The following is a 22,966-nucleotide window of genomic DNA, read 5'->3' on the forward strand; positions in this document are numbered from 1 at the left end:
TATGGATGAGTAGATATGTTATTCAGCTGTCATTGGGTTAGAACGAAATGATAGGAGGAAACAAGATGGGGGAGTAGAATCCAAGTTGATGTATTAGATAACTGTGAGATGTCTTTTTAAAAAACCACTCATTTTTGTTCTTGTTTCTGGCTGTTCTTTACTGTCTCTTTAAATAAAAAGAAAAGAAAAAGAAAATTAGAAATTACAAAATATGGAGCCGAAATATCCCTTTGTTGAATGGACTCCAGCTGCTCCACTAACATGAACCCCATTGAAACTACTACAGAGCAATATGATTAACATTGCTTGCTACATCTAGGGTTACAAACTTGCACCTCTCACTCCAGTAATTAATTTCAGTGGGAGCTTTTCAGTAACTGGAGCCTGAAGCTGTTTTATTGTTACTTCCAATAGCTTGTAATTGCTTTTGTTTCCCTCAGTTCCTGCAGCATGCCAGCAAAGGAGAGTAGTTCTGAGCATGTGTGAAATGCTTTCATTTAACAAACATTGGGGTTTAGAACTTGACTTATTTGGTTTGTGAGGTAATATTTCCATTAGGAATATGACTTGAGAGGTTTGAGATCAGTGACTGTCAGTAAGCCTTTGCTCCATATTTGCCTGGTATGAGTGGACACCTCTAACCAAAATGTTTACTCACATTCCTCACTAGTCATGAAAGGGCTTTTCAAACAATGGGGGTTTTTGTTAGCAATAATTGTGAAGTACTTGTTATTCGTTTGTAGTGTAGGATCTAGATGTCTTTCCTGAAGCTTCTTCAGGAATGAAGAAATAACACTTTCCCAGCAACTGAACCACAATGATTTCTTGTGCTGCAAAATTGAAAGCCTTGAAATTCCACTTAATATTTTTCCACTCCAAATGCTGAACACATCCTAATAACCATACAAATAGAATTAATGTATTTCTTCATGGGGATATAGGAGTATAATCTTGGCAATAACCACCTCATCTCCCCTGTGGTCCTTTGTACTGGGACTCCTGAGATGTCCTAAAGGCCACCCAAACATATGGATTTGACATGCTATGAGCCCTTTCTCACGAGCAGAGAAAGGGCTCCGACGGGCGAGGGGAGGAGGCTGAGAAAAGCTTACCTCCTCTGCAGATGAGTAGGTCCGTGCCTCTGGGTGGGCAGATCGCCCACCCAGACGATCACTGGCTGCTGCCAGTTGCTCCAAGGGTTGGAGTGTTGGGATGTGTCACTCTGCCCCCTGGAGCTCCAATAATGCACCTATGAGTGCACAGTGCATTATGGGGATCCCCCCTCCTCAAGTCAGCTGACAAATGATCAGTAAAATGAGGTCATAGGAACATAGGAAGCTGCCATATACTGAGTCAGACCATTGGTCTATCTAGTTCAGAATTGTCTTCACAGACTGGCAGCGGCTTCTCCAAGGTTTCAGGCAGGAATCTCTCTCAGCCCTATCTTGGAGATGACAGGGAGGGAACTTGAAACCTTCTGATGCTCTTCCCAGAGCGGCTCCATCCTTGACAACATCCCTGGTCCTTGACAACATCCTTGACAGGTGGCCATCTAGTCTGTTTGAAAATGTCTTGAGAGTGGGAGAACCCATTACTGCACAAGGCTGACAGTTCCACTATAACTTTATTTTATTTATTTTACATGTTATATCCCATTCTTCCTCCAAGGAGCCCAGAGCTGTGTACTACATTCTTAAGTTTCGCCTCACAACAACCCTGTGAAGTAGGTTAGGCTGAGAGAGAAGTGACTGGCCCAGAGTCACCCAGCAAGTATCATGGCTGAATGGGAATTTGAACCTGGGTCTCCCTGGTCCTAGTCCAGCACTCTAACCACTACACCACGCCGGCTTCTCTTTACACATAGGATATTTTTGCTACTGTCTAGCCTAAATCTGTTTCAATAGAAGCCATTGGTTCTAGTGTGACTTCTGCCCTCAAGAGCAGCAGAGAACAAATCAGCGCCTCCTTCAGTGTGCTGCTGCCCCTTCAGAAGAGCGTCCAGTGCCTCTCCTCACTCGGTTGGTTGAGCCTGTCACCACAGCGTGGCAGCTCTGTAGCTGTCCCTGGCAGGGAGGAGGAGGAGGAGGAGGAGGGAGAGGATCGTCTGACTGCAGGGGTGGTTCGAGAGAGGCTTCGTTTCCCAGGATGCACACACATCTGTTCTGCCCTGCCTAGTTGTCACCTCTGGTCAGACAGATGTTTTGTTTTGTTAAACAATGCAAAGTTTCCCCCCAGAGCGAACTGTGGGCTGAGTGGTGATTCCTACCAGGAGAGGCTTCTCTCTCTGTTTCAAACCGCCTTCCACTCTCTGGGGAAACTACCGTGTGTGTCTCCGGAAGGAAGGAAGGAGAGAGAGAGACACCGAGGAGCGGGAAGACGGAGGCCACTACCTTAAGCCTCAGTCTCAGCAGCGGTGCTGGAAGCAGCCGCAGGGCAAACGCAGAGGCTGCAGGCAGGCACACGGCCGCCTTTTCTTCCGGCCCCCGCCCTCTGGAGCTGCCCTCTGAAAAGGGCTCCCTCTAAGGCCGGCGCCGCCTGCCTCCCGCCTCCCCCAGTCCGCAAACGGGCTCGTCGTAATCCGGCTCTCGCCATGTCCAAGCACGTTTTCCTTACGGGACCACCAGGTAACCCCGCTGCTCTCCTCATTTACACGCCACAGGCACGGACGGCGGGAAAGGAGAGGGCGGGAGGGAGGCGGCGGCCGTGCAGTCAGTGCTAGTCAAGGGCGGTCGGGCGGGCGGGCGGGCGGGCGCCTACGAAAGCTGAGGCAGAGCCTGGTTGGGTCACGGAGAGAATTGTGCCCCCCCCGGAAGCTTAGCCGCCCCACTGCGAAAAGAGTGGGCCCCACCGACCTCCGGCGGGACTAGGTAGCCAGGCCCCGCCAGAGGCAGTACCACCGTCAAAACACCCTCCGACCTGCTTGCAAACAGGCTCGCGGTTCTCACGTTCTGCTCACTCACATGGAAGCGAAGTCTAGTCGATGTCTTCGTTCAGTTTGGGAGTTTCTCCCGAGAAAACATGGTTAGGATCGGATATGTGAATAAAGGACGGAATCGGTTTGTTGTCGGTCCTTTATTTACAGATCTTCTTTCCCCTCCCCTGAGTATTTTGAGTTTGGCTGCAGTCCGCAAATCCTGAGAGATTTTGTAGAGAAGGACTAATCCCAAGTAATGCACAGTACAGACCAAGTCTAAACTTCTTTACTCAGAAGTAAAACCCTTGGAGTTCAGTAGGACTTTCTTCCAAGTAATATCCCACAGGATTGCAGTCGTGCTTAGTCGTCCCAGTAAAATAAACATTGTTAAAATTGTGTTTAAGCCTGTCCTGTTATTAATATTTATATATGGTACTTAACAGCATAAAGTACTTTATAATCTATAAAAGCAGCCCGAAGCCAAAGAAAATTGTCTGGATCAGTAAGTTAGTGAAGTCCAGCTCCCACTCCTGCCTTTATGGCCTTTATTGTATGCTTTGTTGTTCTGCCTCTGCCCCCAAATACATGCACTGAAAAATACTCTGGAAAAAAACTCTCTTCACCCTGTAGAGCATACCCTTTGAACTGACTCAGCCTTCAATTTAAAAAAGAGCTCTAACTCCTTTTCTTTTTGCATAACATAATGTTGGCAAATTTAAGTCCTTGTTCCTAAAGGGTGCAATATTATGTGCTTGTACATGGACAAAAGACGCATTGAATTAAGTGGGACCTACTTCTGAATGGCGCATTGGGGAAATGACTTGCCTAGCGAGCAAGAGGTTGCTGGTTTGAATCCCTGTTGGTATGTTTCCCAGAATATGGGAAACACCTATATCGGGCAGCAGTGATATAGGAAAGTGTTGAAAGGCATCATCTCGTACTGTGCGGGAGGAGACAATGGTAAACCCCTTCTATATTCTACCAAAGAAAACCACAGGGCTCTGTGGGCGCCAGGAGTCAATACCGACTCAAGGACACAACTTTACTTCTGAATAATCATGTGTAGGATCGGGCTACCTGTGTCAGTGAGCTTAATATAAATTATTCCATAAGGTTAACCATTATATACAATGTCATTTAGGAGAGAAATATGGATTTGATTAACCTAGCAAGGCATTTTAAGACTTTTAAACACTACATAATATAATGATGATGTGGGTTGTTTTATTTTGGATCCACTGTTAATTTCTCTCCCCCCTCCCCATTGGCTCATACTTCATTTTTGGATCCTTGTAAGTTCTGAAACCACTACTTTCACATCAGTTAAACTGCAAGCATTAGTTGTTCCCTTAACATTTAGTTTATATGATTTAATTTTTAAAAAATGATTTAGTATGTAATATCTAAATACTGTATGGTTATGAAACAATTATCATTGGCCTCCTATTTTATTGAAATAAATTGGATTCCTGAAGATTTAAATTATGAGCTAAGGGAACTGAGTCATTTATCAGTGGATGTTAATATGATTATCAAAGATGGCAGGAATAAAGTTGGGAGTGGAATGGAGGCTATAATAAGCAAAATATTTTTATTGTATAGCTTTCTGTGCAGTACAGAAATTGAGATGATGAACCTCGTTTATCAGTCATGGGCAAGTTCTTAATAGAGGAGACCAGAAGATACCTCAGCAGATATTCTTTTTTTATAGGTGCGCTTTCTCTCACACTCTCTCTCACACACACACTCTCACTCAATATCTTTGGAAAATGACACTTGTGAACAAATTCCAAAATTATCCATGAATGCCTGTGTGATTATGTATGTATGTATGTAATTTCCCAATGCATAACTTTTCTGAGAATTCCAAAGAACAAATTGCTGCCCTATTTCCAAGGGTGAGAGTTGGTATAGTGTTGTAGCTAAGAGACTTAAATGTGAATCAGGACTTCCCTGATTTGCATTTTACCTCTTTGGTGATCTCACCAGGTGGCCTTAGGCAAACCACCCCCTCCCAGCATCAGACCCCTTATTTGTATTACGGGGAAAATAATACTTGCTTACTATTGCTCTAGTTATGGTGTAGGAATACTTGACAAATGGATCAGGGCAATATAATGGCCCTGGTTCCATGGATAATTTTCCCATCATAGCATTTAGTTCAGGCCATCATTGGGAGGCCATTTAGGTGATATCACCATTGCAGCTCTAGTGTGTGCTCTGGATAGGAGGAAAACATCATAACAATCCTAAAAAATGTGGGTATATATTTGCTTTAGAATTTGCATGTCAGTGCTACTGAAAAAAGCATAGAAAATGGTCTGTCTTTTATAGGAATTGGAAAAACAACCTTGATCCAGAAGGCTACTGAAGTTTTAAAATCATCTGGTGTTCCTATTGATGGGTTTTACACAGAGGAAGTGAGAGACCGTGGCCGGAGAACAGGATTTGATGTTGTCACACTGAGTGGAAGAAGAGGAATTTTGTCTAGGATTGGGTACTGATGTTTTAAAATATATATTCTGGTATCTGCTTTGTAAATCCCTTTGTGAAAACATAAATGCTTCTTTGGGCTACTGTTTTCTATATTCAAAGAGAGCTGGAGTAGGATGTGCAACTAAGATGGTGACAGTGATTGTGAAGGTACCATGTGGTGACCATTCATGCAAAGGCATTCGCCTACATCCAAACGCAGAGTTGTGCTGTGCATGGAGGGGAGGGGCAATCTTTGCTATCCCCCTTCCCTCTGCAGATACTTGTGCCTCTCAAAAACATGCCCCTCAGAAATTGCTCCTTTGCTCTGTATGTGCATGACAATGTTTCTCACACATTACTCTTAGATTGGATGTAGTCAGATGATCTGATCCAGCCAAGTGGTGAGAGAGTAGCTGTAATCAAGTAAGATATCAGGGCATGCAATAAATGAGAAGTGAGAGTGACAAGCATGGTCACTGTCCGCTGTAATGAAGCACAGTACAAGTGCTGAGGAAATCAACATTGTGTTTGCAATTAAAAAGCATACTAAGCTTCTAGACCAATTATGTAGGCATTTGAGTCAATCGCAGTCTCCCTGAGCTATTGCCCCAGGACCAGTGCTTGTTCTAGTTGCATATACTCCTGGCAGGTACCACTTTCCAGTGGTGTTTGTCCTGTTTCACTGAGATACTATGCATGTATCTTTGGCCAGGATTGGAGTATTTGAAGCTACATGGAACAAAAGATAAAGGTGCGGGGACATTAGAAAGGAGAGGGGATGAGGGAAGAGGAAAGGCCTTGGCAAGCCATTTGGGGAATTCTGACATGCCTTACATGGCCTGTGGAATACCTCTTGAGGAGGAGTGTTCTAGAGCAGCCTTGCTCAACTTGGACCACTCAGCTGTTTTTGGACTACAACCAGAGGCGATCGTTCTCACGGACCTTGGGGATCTGGTCTGTGGCTTCCTGTCTTGGGGGGGGGGGGGGCTCCCCAGAGGCCCACACCTGCCCAGCCAATCTAAGATGTTTTCGCCGCCATTTGTGCGGCTGGGGGGTGGGTGGTGAGCTGAGCAGGCCTCGCCCGTGGTGGTGGCGGGTGCAGCGGCTGGAGGGCCGGTCTGCCTTTCAATGCTCAATACTCCTAGTGCACAGATGCGCCTGGACGGACAGGCCCATCAGCTGCTGCGCCTGCCGCTGCCACCACAGGGGAGGCCTGCTTGGCTGACCCCCTACCTCCCGGCCATGCAAATGGCAGCAAAAATGGCAAAGATTGGTGCGGCGGGGTGGCGGCAGGCTTCCTGCAGGTTTTATTTTTAAAGAAAAATTTTAAGTGGCGGCGGGGGTGGGGGGGGCTCATGGCAGAGACCTTCAGTTCTGGGCTTCAAAATTACCTAGGTGTGCCACTGAATACAACTCCCATAATGCCCAGTCACAGTGGCGAAAAGCCAGGGATTATGGGAGTTGTAGGACAACATCTGCAGCCCTGCTCTAGTGTATTCATTGTTTCTCTTTTTTGCAATATTTACTCTTTTTCTTTGCTCAGCTCTACTGACTCAGTGGCAAGGCGTGAATACCGTGTTGGCCAATATGTAGTAGACCTAGCTTCGTTTGAACAGTTGGTTCTTCCTTTATTGAGCAATGTGAGTATTGGAACTTCTGCAGGACAATGTGATCAGCGGTTCTTAATGCAATAATATGTATTCTAGGCTGCTTCAGGAACATATGCACCACCTCAACCCTACCTGGAGGCAGTGGCATGTTGCTGCTTCCACTACTTCTACTCCCCACCGCCACACACACCCCTACTTGCCCCACCTGCTGTTTCAAAAAGCAGAGGGCAGTGAAAAGAGGAAGTTCCACACTTCTCCTGCTGCTTCATTCCTTTGAAACAGCAGGCCAGGATGTGAGGAAGGGGAGAAGAGCAAGAGTGGTGGTGTGCTCTGGGTCCCACAGTTGGTAGGATTGGAGGATGGGGAGAATATTAGTTTGCAATGTGCTCTGCATGCCACAAATCTAGAGATTGGGGGGCGGGACTTCTGAGGTGTGAATTCTCATTCTATCATAGCAAATGAGCTGTTTTTCAATTAAACAACTCTCATGACCCCACTTTCACTTTTTCACACTTTCCTTTACTATGAATAATATGAGGAAGTAATCAATTTAGCACACTTCACCTTATGAAGACAAACCTCATACAAATAAATTCACCATAATTCACCCCTCTGCCCAATCACTCTTAAATTGGGGATGGGTGGTAGCCTCCAGCCATTAGGCACTATCTACCAGCCCACCCCACTTCTTTGGGGCAGATCCACTTTCTGCCCCCAATCTGCCCCAAAGACACCCAAACTTCAAAAATTCTCAAAAAATCAGCCCTCTGCCCAATCCCCCTGAAATTGGGGTAGTAGCCTCCACCCATGAGGCACTACCACCCCACCCCACTATTTTGGGGCAGATCCACTTTCTGCCCCCAAACTGCCCCAAAGTCACTAAAACTTCAAAAATTCTCAAAAAATCAGCCCTTTGTCCAAACCCCCTGAAATTGGGGTGGTAGCCTCCACCCATTAGGCACTACCACCCCACCCCACTATTCTGCCCCAGGCCCCACTTTCTGCCCCAATATGCCCCAATCTGCCCCAAAGACATGAAATTTTCAGAAATTTACCAAAAATCAGCCCTTTGCCCAATCCCCCTGAAATTGGGGTGGTAGCCTGCACCCATTAGGCACTACCACCCCACCCCACTCCTTTTGCCCAGATCCCATGCTATGCCCCCGAACTGCCCCAAAGTCACTAAAACTTTAAAAAATCACCAAAAATCAACCGTGAACCGAATCACCCGAATTTTTCGTGCCCGAAATTCGGGTGATTCGGCTAGTGCCCGAAAAATATCGGGGGACATCGGGGGTGATTCAGTTCGGCCCCGAATCACCCGAAATTGTTCGTTTCGGGCACAGATCGTTCTGTGCCCGAAATTTTTTGCACATCCCTAGTTTTTTGCACCAAAATCTGCAGCCTCCCCCACTGCCCTAATGCTGCAGTCATAAAATGCATGGGAATTAAGTACACATGTAGTCTCTAATCTGTGTAAGTATTTCAAATTTGGGTTTTTGTACTTTCAGGTATCTGCTTCAGATAATAATGTAGTTATTACTATTTACTTCATAAAAACTGTGTCTTGTGTACAGGCAGGCTGCTTACATTCCATTGATTTCAAATAAATTGCTGGTTGAATTCCATTGACTTTTAAGTCCTGCTTAGCTGTGAAGCTGAGCAAATCATTCTTTCTCTTCCTAACATACCACACTGGGTTATTGCGGTAGGGCTGCTCCCATATTGGAGGAAGGATAGGGTACAAATGAAACAATTATATATATTTACAATATTGATTGCATGACTGCTCTCATGAAGCAAGATTTAGGTTGTTTTGTAAATGTAATCTCAAATAAAGCAGCCATATAATCATTACCTGAGGTGTAAATTACTAAGCACTTTGTATCCTGAAACATTTATCATTATGATGATAAGCTGATATCTCTGTGATGCCTAATATATCTCATGGAGTTTATCCAGACTTAAGTAACGTTTAATATGAGCAAGCTTCCATATAGGCAAGATTTTACTAAGGCAGTTATTGTGGTTTACCTTGCCTATAAAGCATCGTAAAATATTTGGCATCAGTGTAATTAGCTTGGACAGTGGGATAATACCAGTTTAGTTAGCGGGTTTTATTTCAGCATGTGTAGGCACTCTTGCATTTAGATGGATCAGCATGACTTTGGGTAAGAAAAAAAAGCCGAGTGTGACAAGCACACACTTCAGAACTCAAAAGCATGGGAAACTACTGGATAAGGATGGTTTGACAAAGAAAGTGCAGCAAACATACTGAGCCCTTTTTAATAATTGTATAAGGATTTAGTCTTAACACTGCACAATACACAGACTGACATCCAGATTAACACTGTGCACACAGAAAAACCTTCTGCAGTGGCGGGGGGGGGGGGAGCAATTTTCAGCAATCCTTTTCCTCTGCAGCCCACTGAATACATGTCCTTGCTGCACAGACCCAAACCAGTATCTCATATTGGGTCCCAAAGTGAACAGTAAGCCAAAACAGTTGCTCCAGTTCCTGGGGAGAGGAACACAGGAGGGCTCTCCAGTGGTAGGGAAACAGTATAGCCAGTCATAATGCTACTTACTTTCTATTTGTTCCTGTCTTTATTATGGCTTCTTGGTGAGGGTTCAGCCTCTGAGGGAGAGGCCAAGGCAAACTCTGAAAACAAGTCATAGTGGCAAGATAAGGAGCCAGTAGATCAACTAGCATCCCTTGACTGGGAGTTTTTCATATGCAACTTTGTCATCGTGCTGCATGATATCTTGCTTGGTTACAGGCCAGTTAATAATTAAGATTTTGGGGAAATGCACAGCAGCCTTTCTTTTCCTGAGAAGTTTATTTTTCAGGTAATTTTTGTTTTCTCAAAATTGCTTTTTCTACTACATAGAATAATTACTCATCTATAAATCCTATAAACTTTCTTGTTTGGTGCTTTAATTGTATAAATTTTCCTCATAGGCTGATCTTGGCAGCAGTGCAGTGAAAAGGGTCTGCGTAATTGATGAGATTGGTAAAATGGAGCTCTTCAGCACGTCATTTATTCAAGCTGTCCGTCAGATTTTGAGTGGTTCAGGAACTGTGATCCTTGGAACAATCCCAGTGGCTAAAGGAAAGCCCTTGGGTCTTGTGGAAGAGATCAGAAGTAAGAAGGAGGTGAAGGTCTTCAATGTAAGTAGTTTGAAGTGCCACTGAGGATGTCTTTGTCTTTGGCATGTTACAGCTATAGTGACTACTTCTTGTCACCATTTTGTGTATGTTGGAGAGGCCTTGCTCTGTGTAACATCTGCATTTATATCCTATTCACTGCTGTGGGTTCTGTAGCACAAGCAGAGAACTGCACTAGGCAGATCAACATTCATAAGAAGAGGCCCTGCTGGATCAGGCCAAGGCCGATCTAGTCCAACATCCTGTTTCATACAGTGGCCCCATCAGATGCCTCTTCGAAGCCCACAGTCAAGATGTCAGGGCATGCCCTCTTTCTTGCTGTTGCTCCCCTGCTACTGGTATTTAGAGGCATCTTGCCTCTGAAGCTGGAGGTGGCCTATAGCCACCAGACTAGTAACTATTGATAGATCTGTCCTCCATGTGTGCAACAAGCCAAAGATTAGGGATGTACAGAACATTCCAAGCTTGGAACTTTCCAACTCGAAACAGACCATTTCGAATGTTCTGAGCTTAAAGCACAACACCCTTCAAGTGAAGGGCCTGTTTTGAGCTCAGAATGGAATGACCCCATTATGAGTTGGAACATTTCGAGTGTTCCAGTGCCAAAACACTTGAATAGCTGCTGCACATGTGCAGAGGCCAGAAGAGTGCCATAGATGGGGCAACCTTGGTGCAAGATGCTGGGCAGGGCACCGCTGTTCGCGGGGGCTGGCAGGTGTGACCAGCAACCAGGTAATGACTGTTGAAGATACCTCCTGCTGCCCCTCGCTGCCTCCCCTGCTTGGAACACTTAAAACCCGAGCTTGTTCTGTCAGAACAACCAACTCGACTGGTTGTTCCATCAGAACTTTCCAGGGATTTGCTCAGAACAGAACGCAAATCCCATTCTGTGCACATCCCTACCAATATCCCTCTTACTCAGGCTTGTGGAGGAGAGCCCCATCGGGCTCTATTGCTAACTGAGTCCTAGCAATAGAACAAGGGCATGGCACATCCTCATGCACCAATTCAAATACTTTTGCCAATGCTGCTTAAAAGTGTGCTCAGAAGTGAAATGTGCGAATTAAGTTTGTTCTATTTTTCCTGTTGAAATTGAATATGCTTTGTGTGAAATTTGTGTCAAAGTGTTGTCTCTACAAACATGGAATCCATGAAGCCATTTTGATAGAGGCTGATATCCTAAATGTTGCCTTGGAAGCAAACCTGCTAGACACTATTTAAATTTTTTTTAAAAAAAGTTTTACTCTCCCTTTGCATCCTCATTGGGGTCTCTGTTATTACTCTTCAAACACAAATGTACTTGGATTGCAGCCTCACTTGATAAAGAACTATTCAGTTGTTTAAAGATTAATTTGAATAGATGGTGTGAAATGAGGTCCACACTAGAACTCTACTAAGCAGCCTCAGCTGCTCAATTGCTACAGAGCACTTACATAACTAAAGGTCTGCTAGAACTCACTCGTTCAAATCAATATTTGAAATTCAGCCATCCCCACTCCTGTATTGTTTCTTGGCTTTCATTGTCTGTTGTGCTTCTTGATCACAATGCTGCAGTGACAGTCGGAAGCATAATTTCACATTTATGCAACGAAGTACAGCAGCCCTGCCATAGTCTAGATGCTGGACCCAGGCAGTCCTATGCCCTCTTGGTTCCCTGGCACACAATTTCCAGCCTGCCAAACATCCCTTGACTCTCTCTGTTTCCTTCCTGGGTGCAGTCATTGTGAGGTTTTGGATCTACAGTACTTTACTTTCTCCGTGACAGTTTCTGACTTCATGCTTCTTAGCACCCATTGCCTCCTCTGGTCCTAGCTTTTCAGCGTACTGCCTGCTTTGACCTTCTTCCTTTAGCCACTGCCTAGTGGCCAGCCTTCCTAGCATTTTTGTTCCCCTTTCCACCAACATACATCCCAAGCACTCTGAGATTTCTGACTTTAAACACACTGCCATTAGGGGTGTGCACAGACTGCAGTTTGAGCATCGGTTCAGCACGGGGAGCAGGAGCTTTAAGAAAGAGGAGAGCAGTTCCTTATATGGCATCCACACATGCACATGGCATCCACGCATGCGCGGTACCATTTTATTTTTATTTTTTAATTTTACATTTATATCCTGCTCTTCCTCCAAGGAGCCCAGAGCGGTGTACTACATACTTGAGTTTCTTCTTTCACAACAACCCTGTGAAGTAGGTTAGGCTGAGAGAGAAGTGACTGGCCCAGAGTCACCCAGCTAGCTTCATGGCTGAATGGGGATTTGAACTCGGGTCTTCCCAGTCCTAGTCCAGCACTCTAATCACTACACCACGCAGTACATGCTGGTGCCGTGTGAGGGTACTTGGGCCGAGCACCACCCCAGCAGGAAGCTGCATGGGGTGGCAGAGAGCAGACAAGGACCTGCTCTCCTCTTTCTTAAAGCTCCTGCTCCCTGTTGCCCTCCTTGCGCCAAACTGGTGCTCAAACTGTGGTTCATGCACACCCCTAACTGCCATTTCTTTAGAGCTCCCTCTAGTTGCAGTGTCTGTCTCGCTCCCTGTCCCCAATAACGCTTTATATTTCACCTACCCTCTCTTCAGCAACCTGTCTTCCTCAGGAAACCAATCTGCACCCATCTTTCAGCCACCTTGACTCTAGACTTCCTGTCCTTGAGATTGTTTAATCTCCTGAGACCTCTTCCCAGTCAATCCCCTAACACATAGTCATACTTCCTGGGGCCTGTGTGAAGTGTTAATGCAGCCAAAATGATAACCTGCCATCACAGAAGCTAAGCTGCACACATTCTGGCAGCTTTCCCCCCTGAGTAGTTGGAATGTTCATGATCAGTTCAGTTCAGCCAGCTAGTGAAAGGCCACATACAGATTTCTGAAAATGATGTAGGTTTTTGGAAAGTATGTATTTCTAACTTTTAAAAAGAACAACTACTAAATCATGTTTGAGGGAATAGAGAACTACAACACTGATTGTCAATTTCACTAGGCTTTCTTGTGGCATAAAATACCAATGTTAAGTTTAAACAGTGTTTTATAATAGAAAGTGAAGTTTATAGTATATTCTCCCTATTTGTAAAAAGAAAAGAGGCAATTCTTCAAAAAGGCAAAAATATTTTTACATAGGAGAGAGTCTATGAATGCGTTCTCTGTGAGATGCTTATGAAAATGGGCATATGGCATTATGGTATGTGATATGAGGAGAGTTTCTTATATAAAGATCTATAAAAGATGTTTCCTGATAGACAGTGGATGGAGGAAGCATGCAGCAAGGAAGAAAATGAGGCAGGAGGGAAGAGGAAGGCTGTTACAGAACGTATGGAAAAGTTTAGTGAGAGGAATCTTTCAATCTACTACTACTATTACTACAAATATTTATATACCACTCTTCAACCAAAGTTCTCAAACTGGTTTACATAGAAAAATAAGACATAAATAAGATGGTCCCCTGTCCCCAAAGGGTTCACAATCTAAAAAGAAACATAAGGCAGATACCAGCAACAGCCACTGGAGGGATGCTGTGCTGGGGTTGGATAGGGCCAGTTGCTCTCCCTCTGCTGAATAGAAAAGAATCACCACTTTGAAAGGTGTCTCTTTGCTCAGTTAGCAGGGGCACATCATCTTCCAGTGCAGGGTTATATTTATCCTTTTAGAGCAAATATGCAGCTCTCTATGTACTATCAGTACTTCAAAACATAAGGGAATTCAGTACCTAACATAAGGCAGAATGTTAGGCCAATTCAGATGCAAAAATCAAGAAAATGCAAAATTGAGCAATTCCCGCCCTCAGTGTCCTTACTAGTTGCACTTCTTAAGAGTTCAACAAACGAAGATCTCTGCAAAATTAGGATGTGCATCTGCCCCACAAATTAAAGTTAAGTATTATCCTTAAATCCATAATAGTGACCTAAAATCAGTAATATTCTATAGCTCTGTTTAATCATTTGAAAATGCAGTGTTAATGAATGGCTTATAAGACTGGCTAAAGAAATTGGTTCCTGTATGCGTGGGGCTCCAGGTGTGTGTTGTGATCCTTGGAGGCAGCCAAAGAACTGGAATGCCAGCCCTTTTAGAAGTCTGCCAATCCATTGGTTATTGGGAGGGAAGGCCCAAATGTAAGTGATGCAACACATTTCTCTTGCCAGTTCTCACCTACCATAACAACTGGAAAAATAATTCCGATTCTTTGAAAGCAGTGTCAGACTTTAGCAGCCTAAGCAGCTAGGCCTCTGGGATTTCAGCGTTGCCTAACACCTTTTATCACATTGTTTGTTTTCTTGGTCGTGTTTTGAAATGCCTTCTAACACCAACATTTTTTTTCTCTAATAGCTCTCTCTCATGTTTGTTTGTTTGTTTGTTTGTGACATCTGGTTACAACATGTCAAGTCTTCTTTATACTGAATTTCATGAAACCATAAGTACCAGACGCAAAATCAATGTAGGCAAATGCCCAAGCTGTTCTTGGTTCACCTGTGTTAATTTATTTTGATAAAAGCTTCAAAGAATATAGATTTATAGCTCCATTTCTTTTTCAACCTTGTTCCATTTTCTTTCCCAGGCACGTTAGGAGACTCCATCTCCAGAGTGGGTTTTGCAAGTTGAACTTTGCCCAGCCACTCATGGGTTTCTTTTCCTTCTTGGAATGTTGCCAGTAGTTCTCTTAAGTGTACCTGAATGTTTTGCCTACATATTTTCAGCTCCCTAGAAGGATAGTTATTGTTTGTACTGTTCAGGACCTTTTTTTCCCTCTGGAAAATGGCATCCAGTTTGTATATTCACAGTGTATGAATGTTGCTTATATTTGTTGTTCTGATGATATTCCATCCATGTCCCCTGCATCTGGCTACATATTTTCACATCTGCAGTGACATATATAGTCTATTTAATCTGATTACCGTTAAGCAGTTAAAGACAAATCAAGTTAATTGGAGATGGATGCTATGGGGCCAGAGGGAAAATATGAAATTACAGTGCAGGATCTATTCATCATACATTAAAAACAAACAGTTGACTGAATGTTTACTAGTTCTCAGGTTTTATCCTTATGAGCAGGGACCCATCAGCCCATGCCTCTGCTGACAACTATCTACACTTCCAAAGACTTGCACACTGATCACTGTTGGGGTAAAAGACAACCCCTATTTCTCTTAACCCAGGGCTTAACAAATCCCAGGCATCAAGGAGCCATGCCTCTAGAAATTTAACTGTAGCGCCTAGGCTAGGATATTCAGAAGTAGAGTTATTTCAGAAAATTTATGTTCGTCCCAGGCACTCTGTTGCTGTACGTTACTTGTAAATGGGATAATGAGAAGCCCATTTACCCTCCCCTTCCACAGTGGCTGTTACTAAGTCCATTAATTTTGTCACGTGTCTGTTGTCTGGCTCCTAGATCCAAATAAAATTTGTTAATGCCTGTTTTAACTCTTTGTATGCTGATATAGTATTTATCCTTTTTTTTCTGATTTTAGATTACAAAGGAGAACAGAGACGGCACTTTGCAAGATGTTGTGACAGCTGTGCAGAACTGCCTAAAATGAGAATTTTTGTTCTATGTACTACCTCATGTGCGCTTTACAATCCAACTTAGCCTCTTCTGATATCTTTGGGGCTTTATTGGCTTTGAATATGCAGACCTGAGCTCTGCTGTTTCACATTTGTTACCTGGCTGCTTTTTAGATCAGATTTGTTCCATTTACAGCTAAAATAAGAAAATTCTCTAGTACCAGATGATTAATGTTAGAGCTTGAAAATCAAGGTTTTAATTCATCATACACATGAGAATCCACACTCTGAGTTGAACTTTAGGTTAACCTTGGCTCAAGTGAGCAATGAATGAATAGATTACCATTCAGCAGATTGCTGTATTCTAACATTGCACTACAGAAGGAGAAGCTTCTGTGGTCTAAGAGTTTTCCCAAAGAAATAGGACCCCTTTGCTCCCCCTGTACTTCAACAACACAAGCTCTGTGCAAATGTATAGTAAGTCTATTCCTGAGTTGCATATAGACTGGTTTTCAGCTTGATCAGGGATATCAGTTATGAATTGACAGATTACCTCCAAAGGTAAGTACAGTGGAGGAAGGGATTGGGTTCAACAAAGATTTTATATATATATTTCCAGTTTTGTTTTCAAGATGGCATTCAAAAGAAACAACTAACTTTATTTTCCTCATGTAATAATTAACAAAGATTCTGCCTGGTTGTGTTGGTTAAGGTTTTTAAAGGCCTCCTTTTGGGTGGGGGTGGAGCTTGTTTGCTTTCTTATTTATTTCTGAATTTCTGGCAGATATTTCTTAGAAGTATGTTCCCATTGTAACTCAGTTCTCTATGTAACACTGCAAATCAAACCATTTGTTGTGTCCATTGTTGCTTAACAATTTTTTTTTGTTTCTTTCTGCAATCATTTATACCATTTTCAGTTAACGAAACTATAAATTTCTGTGACCCAGCTTGAGTCCTATAAGGCTTGGGAATGGTGTTCAGGAAAAGTGTTTACCACTTAATCAGTTTTGCATGTCATGAAAGCTAAATTCCCAGCCAGGTGCACATTTGTTTTCATATGCTATAAAATGTTCCTTGGCTCTAACAGAATTGTAAAGGAATGCAGCCTCTCTCTCTCTCTCTCTCTCTCCCCCCCCCGCCCCCCGCCTCTTCTGGTGTGTGAAGTGTAACAAATGTTAAATTAAAACATTCCTTGGTTAAAGGAATGTGGCAACTCCTAGTGTTTTCAAAGACATTTCTTTGGACACAAGGTTATCATTAGTCTACAGCAGCAAAAGTCCACTGGTTGCATTTTTTTCCAAAAGGGTTAGGGTGTTAACAGGTTTTTACCTTCATTGCAGGTGCTCAGGACTCTGTGCACTGGACAGGAGTTTCTTGTCCCATATGCTTAAAAGAAAGGCTTTATATAAGTGCAGAAAGCCACTAGGTTTTTGCATTAATATGGCCTCGTGTGATACATACGATAGGTACAGAGAACACTTGGATACCTTAAATGTGTTTAATTGTTCAGGTCTAGATGAATTCCTTCTTTGGGTTCTGAAGGAACTGATAACAATTTATAGATGCTATCTCAAAACCACTTTCTGAAATCCATTCCTGACAAAGTGTGTGCATAAGGAGGGACGGTGGGGATGTGCTGGAAGCTTTTGTGCCGCTCACCCATTCCCCAGTGCATATCCAGGAGGAGCTAGGAAACTACAGACCTGTCAGATTGATTTCAAGATTCTAGAACAGATTAATAGGCAGTCTGTGAGCATTTCAAAAATAATATGGTGATTAGTAGGTGCCAGAATGGGTTTGTCCAGAACAAGACATGCAAGACTAATCTCATCTCCTATTTTGACAGAGTTCCTAGTTCAGTAGAGCATCAGAATTATGTGAACATAGTGTATCTTGATTTCAGCAAAGCCTTTGACAGAATCTCCCACAATGTCCTTGTTGACAAGTGGTAAAAATGTGGGCTAGGTCATACTGCTCTTAGGTGGATTCTCCGCTGGCTGAACAACCCTATCGAAGAAGTACAAATTCATGGTTTCACATCATCCTGAAGGGGGTATTGAGTGGAGTGCCATGGGGCTGTGTCTTGAGCCCTGTGCTGTGGCAACGTTTTCATGAAGGACAGAGGAGGGAGTAGAGGGGGTGCTTGTCAAAGCAGACTTGTTCTCTATTGCTCTAGAAAGCAGGACTAGAACCAATGGGTTGAAATGAAAAGAAGCAGGTTAAGACTAGTCTTTAGGAAGATTTTTCTGCGTGAGCTGTTTTGACAGCGGAACAGTATGTCTTGTGCAGCAGTGTGTTCTCCTGGAGGTTCTCAAGCAGAGGCTGGATGGTCAGAATGCTGTAGCCGTTTTCTACAGTGAGCAAGGTGTTGGACTAGAAGACCTCCAAGGTCCATTCCAGTTTCATGATTCTATTTTCCTACTTGCCCATTCTTATTATAACTGAGGTTTGCAAGAAACTGACTGCTCTGTTTTGTACATTGTTTTCAGAATATGTCTTTGCCATCATATTTGACATCAAGAAGGAATTTCCCCCATCAGACTGGGAAGGGGATTGCCTTTGTTGCTGCAAATCACTTGGCTCACTGAGACATATTTTTGACTGTAGGCTCTGTAAGCTCCATTTTGCAGTGCAGTTGTTCCATGCAACATACCAATGGTATTTAAAAACATCATCATCCCACTAGCACAACATATAGTCATGTTGTGACTATATTCAAACATATAGTCATGAAGTGAGATACTGGATTATTCAGATGAGCCTAATATTTTGTGGCCAGTCTTAATAAGCTGGTTTCTCACTTCCTTATTGTTTTGTGAGTCCTTGGGTTGATGATGATAAATTATCCGGTGTCTACATCTGGAAAGATTCAAGAGCACCATGATACAAAAAACACTGTCCTGTAGGAAGTATTCAGTGAGACTGGTATTCATTGCACATGATGCATCCGCAGAGCTCTTGATTACCGTTTTGGTGCACCTGTGAATGTTAATTGGTATAACAGGAAGAGAGTAATTTGTGCCTGGACTTCTCTGCAAGCCTAAGAATCAAAAGTCATTCGGCACAGAGATTTGAACGAGATAAACAAGGGTTCCATTATTCAACTTGTGTTGGTTTGTTTTTAATTGCACTTTACTTTCTAATGTTTAAACTTCTGTTTGGGGAGTTCTTGAGGTAGAAAGATAAAGTTCTTTCAGAACTTAAATAACTTTATCTCTCTCTCCCCCCCCCCCATTTCAAGAACTCCCCAAATGCTTAGGGAGTTCTTCTTAGGAACGTAAGCTGAGAAACAACTACTGCAACTAATATCTAATCTTCAAGTATTATAAGAATGTATTGAAATAGAGTAATTAAACACAACTTTCTTCAACTCTTTGCCTTTTGTGTCTGCTGCAAAAAGAGAAGGAATGGCTATGAACTGACTGATAGCTTATTGGTTTTAATCTGTTTCAGCTATGGATTCACTGAGTGGCTTTGTAGAATCTGCTGCTTCTCAGCCTGAGTTTGCCTATGAAATGGAAATAGCCATCTAGACGGTGATATTTCTTGGAGTTGACTTGTTAACCAAAACAAGAAAGGGAGAGCGCAAAACCCTGTGGAGTATGTACTCTGTGTATTAGAAAAAACTAATTATGTTATAGAATTCCATTGAATATCCTGAAAATTCAACTGCATTTGTAGTCAGGACCAGCACTACAGTCACCTCCCTGCTGATTTCCCCTTTGTTCTCTCTTCCCCCATCACATCACAGGCCCACCTGTTCTTGGGTCTATTCCCCAAGCTCCAGAGGGCGTCCACTGCATATTTTCAGCATTCTATTACACACTTTCTTTCCCCCTCATCCCTTTTGCAGGTAGTCTTCATAAACTGTGATATTACAGTACCCTCAGTTTCTTTGGACAGAACCTTCATTTCTTCCGATCACCCAGCAGAAGATGTTTAAAGTGTTTTAAATTAGAAGGCAGTGGTCCCTTTTCAAGTAATAGATACTGAAAGTTTTAAGAGATGGGTGTAATGACTCTTAATTTCACAACGCGTTCAAGATCCAACTCCACAAGCTGAGGTGAAAAATGTTGTTGAATTTATCCAAATGTTGCTTGAGACACACAAGGGGGCCATAGCTCAGTCGTGGAGCCCCTTTTGCATGCACAAGGCCCTGGGTCCAGTCCTTTGCATTTCCAGTTAAAGGACTGCAAGTAGCACAGTTAGGAAGAGCTCAACCAGAAGCCCCGGAGAGCTGGTGCCAGTTCAGAGTAGACCTTTCTAAAAATCAGATTTAAGTCCTATGTAGTTGAACAAAAAACAATTGTCTGCTAGAGAAAAACATTCCTCTGATACATTTGTAATAGAAGAGAAACCTTTTCCTCCCAACTCAGTCAAACACCAGCATGAATTTTAAGAAATAACATGGGAAGTGAATGACTAGGAACAGACTAATTCTGTAGTATCCACAAGTATTTGATTGTTGTTTTCAGTAGTTAAGGAATGTCTATAATGCTACATACTAAAGTATGTCGTCTTTATAGATAGCAAAATAATGCCAATACACACTAATCACAGTTCCAAAGAATTCAGAATTGCAATGTTCACAGAGCCTCCCTAAAGAATAGGGACAGGTGAAGGTGTCTCCATGATTTTTCATCACTAGTGTCTGTTGTCATAGATGCAGCACACACCTGTTTTTGTGTGAAGTACCAAGCAATTGCAGCAGCTGTTCACCAATTGAGGGACCGCCTGCTGGTGCAATTAATTCCAAGTTATTCCACCAGCACAGTGGACATGTCTTGCACTTGCACAAAACATTGATTGGCCAGCAGCCAATGTTGCTGAGGCATAGCACAGCTAGCCTCCGCAGTAAGGATTGCTTTGCTGTGGCTTTACCATTTATCTTCTGCAGCATTTATCTCTCTCCTGACTTGGCCAGCACTGGGCAAGCACTTCAGGTATTGAAAGACTAGCCCCTAAAATGTTTGCAGGGTGTGTTGGGGCATCGGAAGGAGTACATGCATGATACTGAACTCAGTGGGCAAACATGCAGAAGACTGGGTTGCCAGACTGAGTTTTCCTCATCTTCAACTGGAATAAGCAGTTGCCCGGTGGTGGTGGTGATACTCAGGGAGATTAAAGTTCTGTAAAGTACTCTGAAGACTACAAGAGAGTCTTCAGCGTGTGTTTTCTTTGTGCTGAAACCATCCGTTTTCTTATTGGCAGTGCATAGGCTTTGTGTGCTTTCAAGGATGCATGCAATTGTTTCCCCCCATTTTATTTCAAATAAATTAATAAGATAATAAAACTAATATAGTTACGGAGGCATCCAGTTATGCAAGTTGGGCATACTGCTTCCAGGGATCGATCAATCTGCTTATATTTTATTACTCCACTTTCTGTATTTCCCCCTTCGTGAACATTTGACCTCATTAAAGAGTTACAAATTTTGACTGGCTGACATCCTGTAAAACATTATGTGCATGTTGCAATGTAACATTTGTGCAATTGTGCAAGAGCACTGTTACACAAGACTTGTACAAATGCAATTCCACAATTATGCAATTGACAGCCTTTACTTCCACTGGCCATCAATTGTGAAACTATTTGTGCAATCCTGTGTTTAATGCAACAGTGCTCTTGCACAATTGCACAAATGTGCCCAGTGCACACATAACATTGCACAGCATGTCAGCAACTGTGCTGTAATTGAGCTTAAGCCATTGTAGCAATTTACTATAGACTCAATTTCATTGGCTATTTTCTTTAAGTAGAAGCTATACCGGGGGACTTCAGAAATCCTAGAAGAGTGTGAATCCCATAATCCCTACTTCAGAATTCCATTTCCCTTTTAGGCACATTTCACCAGATACATGAGTCACTGCATGTGCACATGAATACAGTTTTACAAATGCATCATTACTGTGAAAAAGGAAAATACTTGGCTGCATCAGAGAGAGGGGCAAGGCAGTGGGGACCCTTCCGTTGGCTTGGCTGGGCCTGCTGACATTGAGACTCTTTCCTTCCCACAGTGGCCATTCCACATGCTCTTTATATGACCAGTAAATAAAATTATTTAAGAATTGCTACTTAGACTTGGTTTTCTTCTTCCCTCCACATCCCTTTTTTCTTTTGTAATGTGCAGTTTATAATAGTGACTTACAATTGCCTTGAGGCCATTGGCAGAATGTCACATACATTAAAAAACGAGGAGGAGGAGGACTGGGTGTAGGCTTAGCCTTAAAATTCTGCTCAGCATTCCGTCTGCTTTTCAGCCTGTTGGTGACTTCTGCAAACAGTGGCCCTGAAATCAGCATGGGACAGCTGTGCATCTGGGAATGAGAGACTATTTGTATTCATTCCAGGAAAATTAGCAGCAAACACAATGCAACTTTGCACAAATAGTTTAAAATGACAGATAATATTTGACAGGTGTATCATTTTCTAGTTTGTCTCCAACTACTATATAATTGCCTGACAAATTAAGAAACAGTGATCCATGTAGCACTGTAAAGTGTTTGTTCATGTGTTAGCTGCAATTATGATATGAAAAGCATAACATGTTTTTACCCATAAATATCGGCTCATCTGATAACACAGCTGCCTTGTGATTAATCATGGAACATTTGTTTACAGAAGCTGCACATTAGCCTGGACCGTATTTGATCCAATTTGGGATGAGATTTTGTACTCGCACCAAACTGCCCAGGACACTAGGATACAAGAACACAAGGACAACCCTGCTGGATCAGGTTGAAGGCCTATCTAGTCCAGCATCCTGTTTCAGGCAGTGGCCAACCACTTGCCTCTGAGAAGACCACAGGCAAGAGCTGAGGGCATGCCCTCTCTCCTGCTGTTGTGCCCCTGCAATGTGTTTAGAGGCATCTTGCCTCTGAGGCTGGAGGTGACCTACAGCCATCAGACTAGTAGCCATTGAGACCTATCCTCCATGAATTTGTCTATAAGAACATATGGTGAATGAATTCTAGTTTAGGTTATGTAATCTTCACCGAGCCCTACCCCAAGTTTATTTATTTATTTATTTTTATTTAACACATTTTTATACCACCCCAAACTTATGTCTCTGGGCGGTTTACAAGAAGATAAAAACAAAAAACATTAATTAAAAACGAAAACAATAAATCTAAAAACAAGAAATTTAAAAATTTTAAAACAATATTCTAAAAACATCATTAACACAATCAAAACAATATCAGTTAAAAGCCTGGGTGAACAGGTGCGTCTTTAAAGACTTTTAAAAAGTTGTCAGAGATGGGGAGGCTCTTATTTCACTAGGGAGCGCATTCCAAAGCCTCGGGGCAGCAACA

General features: G+C 42.9%; 1 protein-coding gene across 1 annotated transcript; it reads left to right on the forward strand.

The window, feature by feature from the left end:
- The first annotated feature begins 2,047 nt into the window (after positions 1-2,047).
- Positions 2,048-19,023, forward strand: NTPCR (nucleoside-triphosphatase, cancer-related). The gene is made up of 5 exons (XM_053299206.1): positions 2,048-2,624; positions 5,249-5,411; positions 6,933-7,029; positions 9,962-10,171; positions 15,620-19,023. The coding sequence occupies exons 1-5, from the start codon at positions 2,591-2,593 to the stop codon at positions 15,686-15,688; spliced, it is 573 nt and encodes a 190-aa protein (XP_053155181.1). The 5' UTR covers positions 2,048-2,590; the 3' UTR covers positions 15,689-19,023.
- The last annotated feature ends 3,943 nt before the right edge of the window (positions 19,024-22,966 follow it).

The sequence above is a fragment of the Hemicordylus capensis genome, chromosome 1 (assembly GCF_027244095.1).
Source record: "Hemicordylus capensis ecotype Gifberg chromosome 1, rHemCap1.1.pri, whole genome shotgun sequence".
NCBI lineage: Eukaryota > Metazoa > Chordata > Lepidosauria > Squamata > Cordylidae > Hemicordylus > Hemicordylus capensis.

What these genes read in the sequence shown, in the direction of transcription:
- NTPCR (XM_053299206.1), top strand. Translation starts at nt 2,591, where the DNA reads ATGTCCAAGCACGTTTTCCTTACGGGACCACCAG. An exon ending in GGAATTTTGTCTAGGATTGG is followed by an intron (nt 5,412 to 6,932) that starts GTACTGATGTTT and finishes TTCTTTGCTCAG; the next exon opens with CTCTACTGACTCAGTGGCAA. An exon ending in AGGAGGTGAAGGTCTTCAAT is followed by an intron (nt 10,172 to 15,619) that starts GTAAGTAGTTTG and finishes TTCTGATTTTAG; the next exon opens with ATTACAAAGGAGAACAGAGA.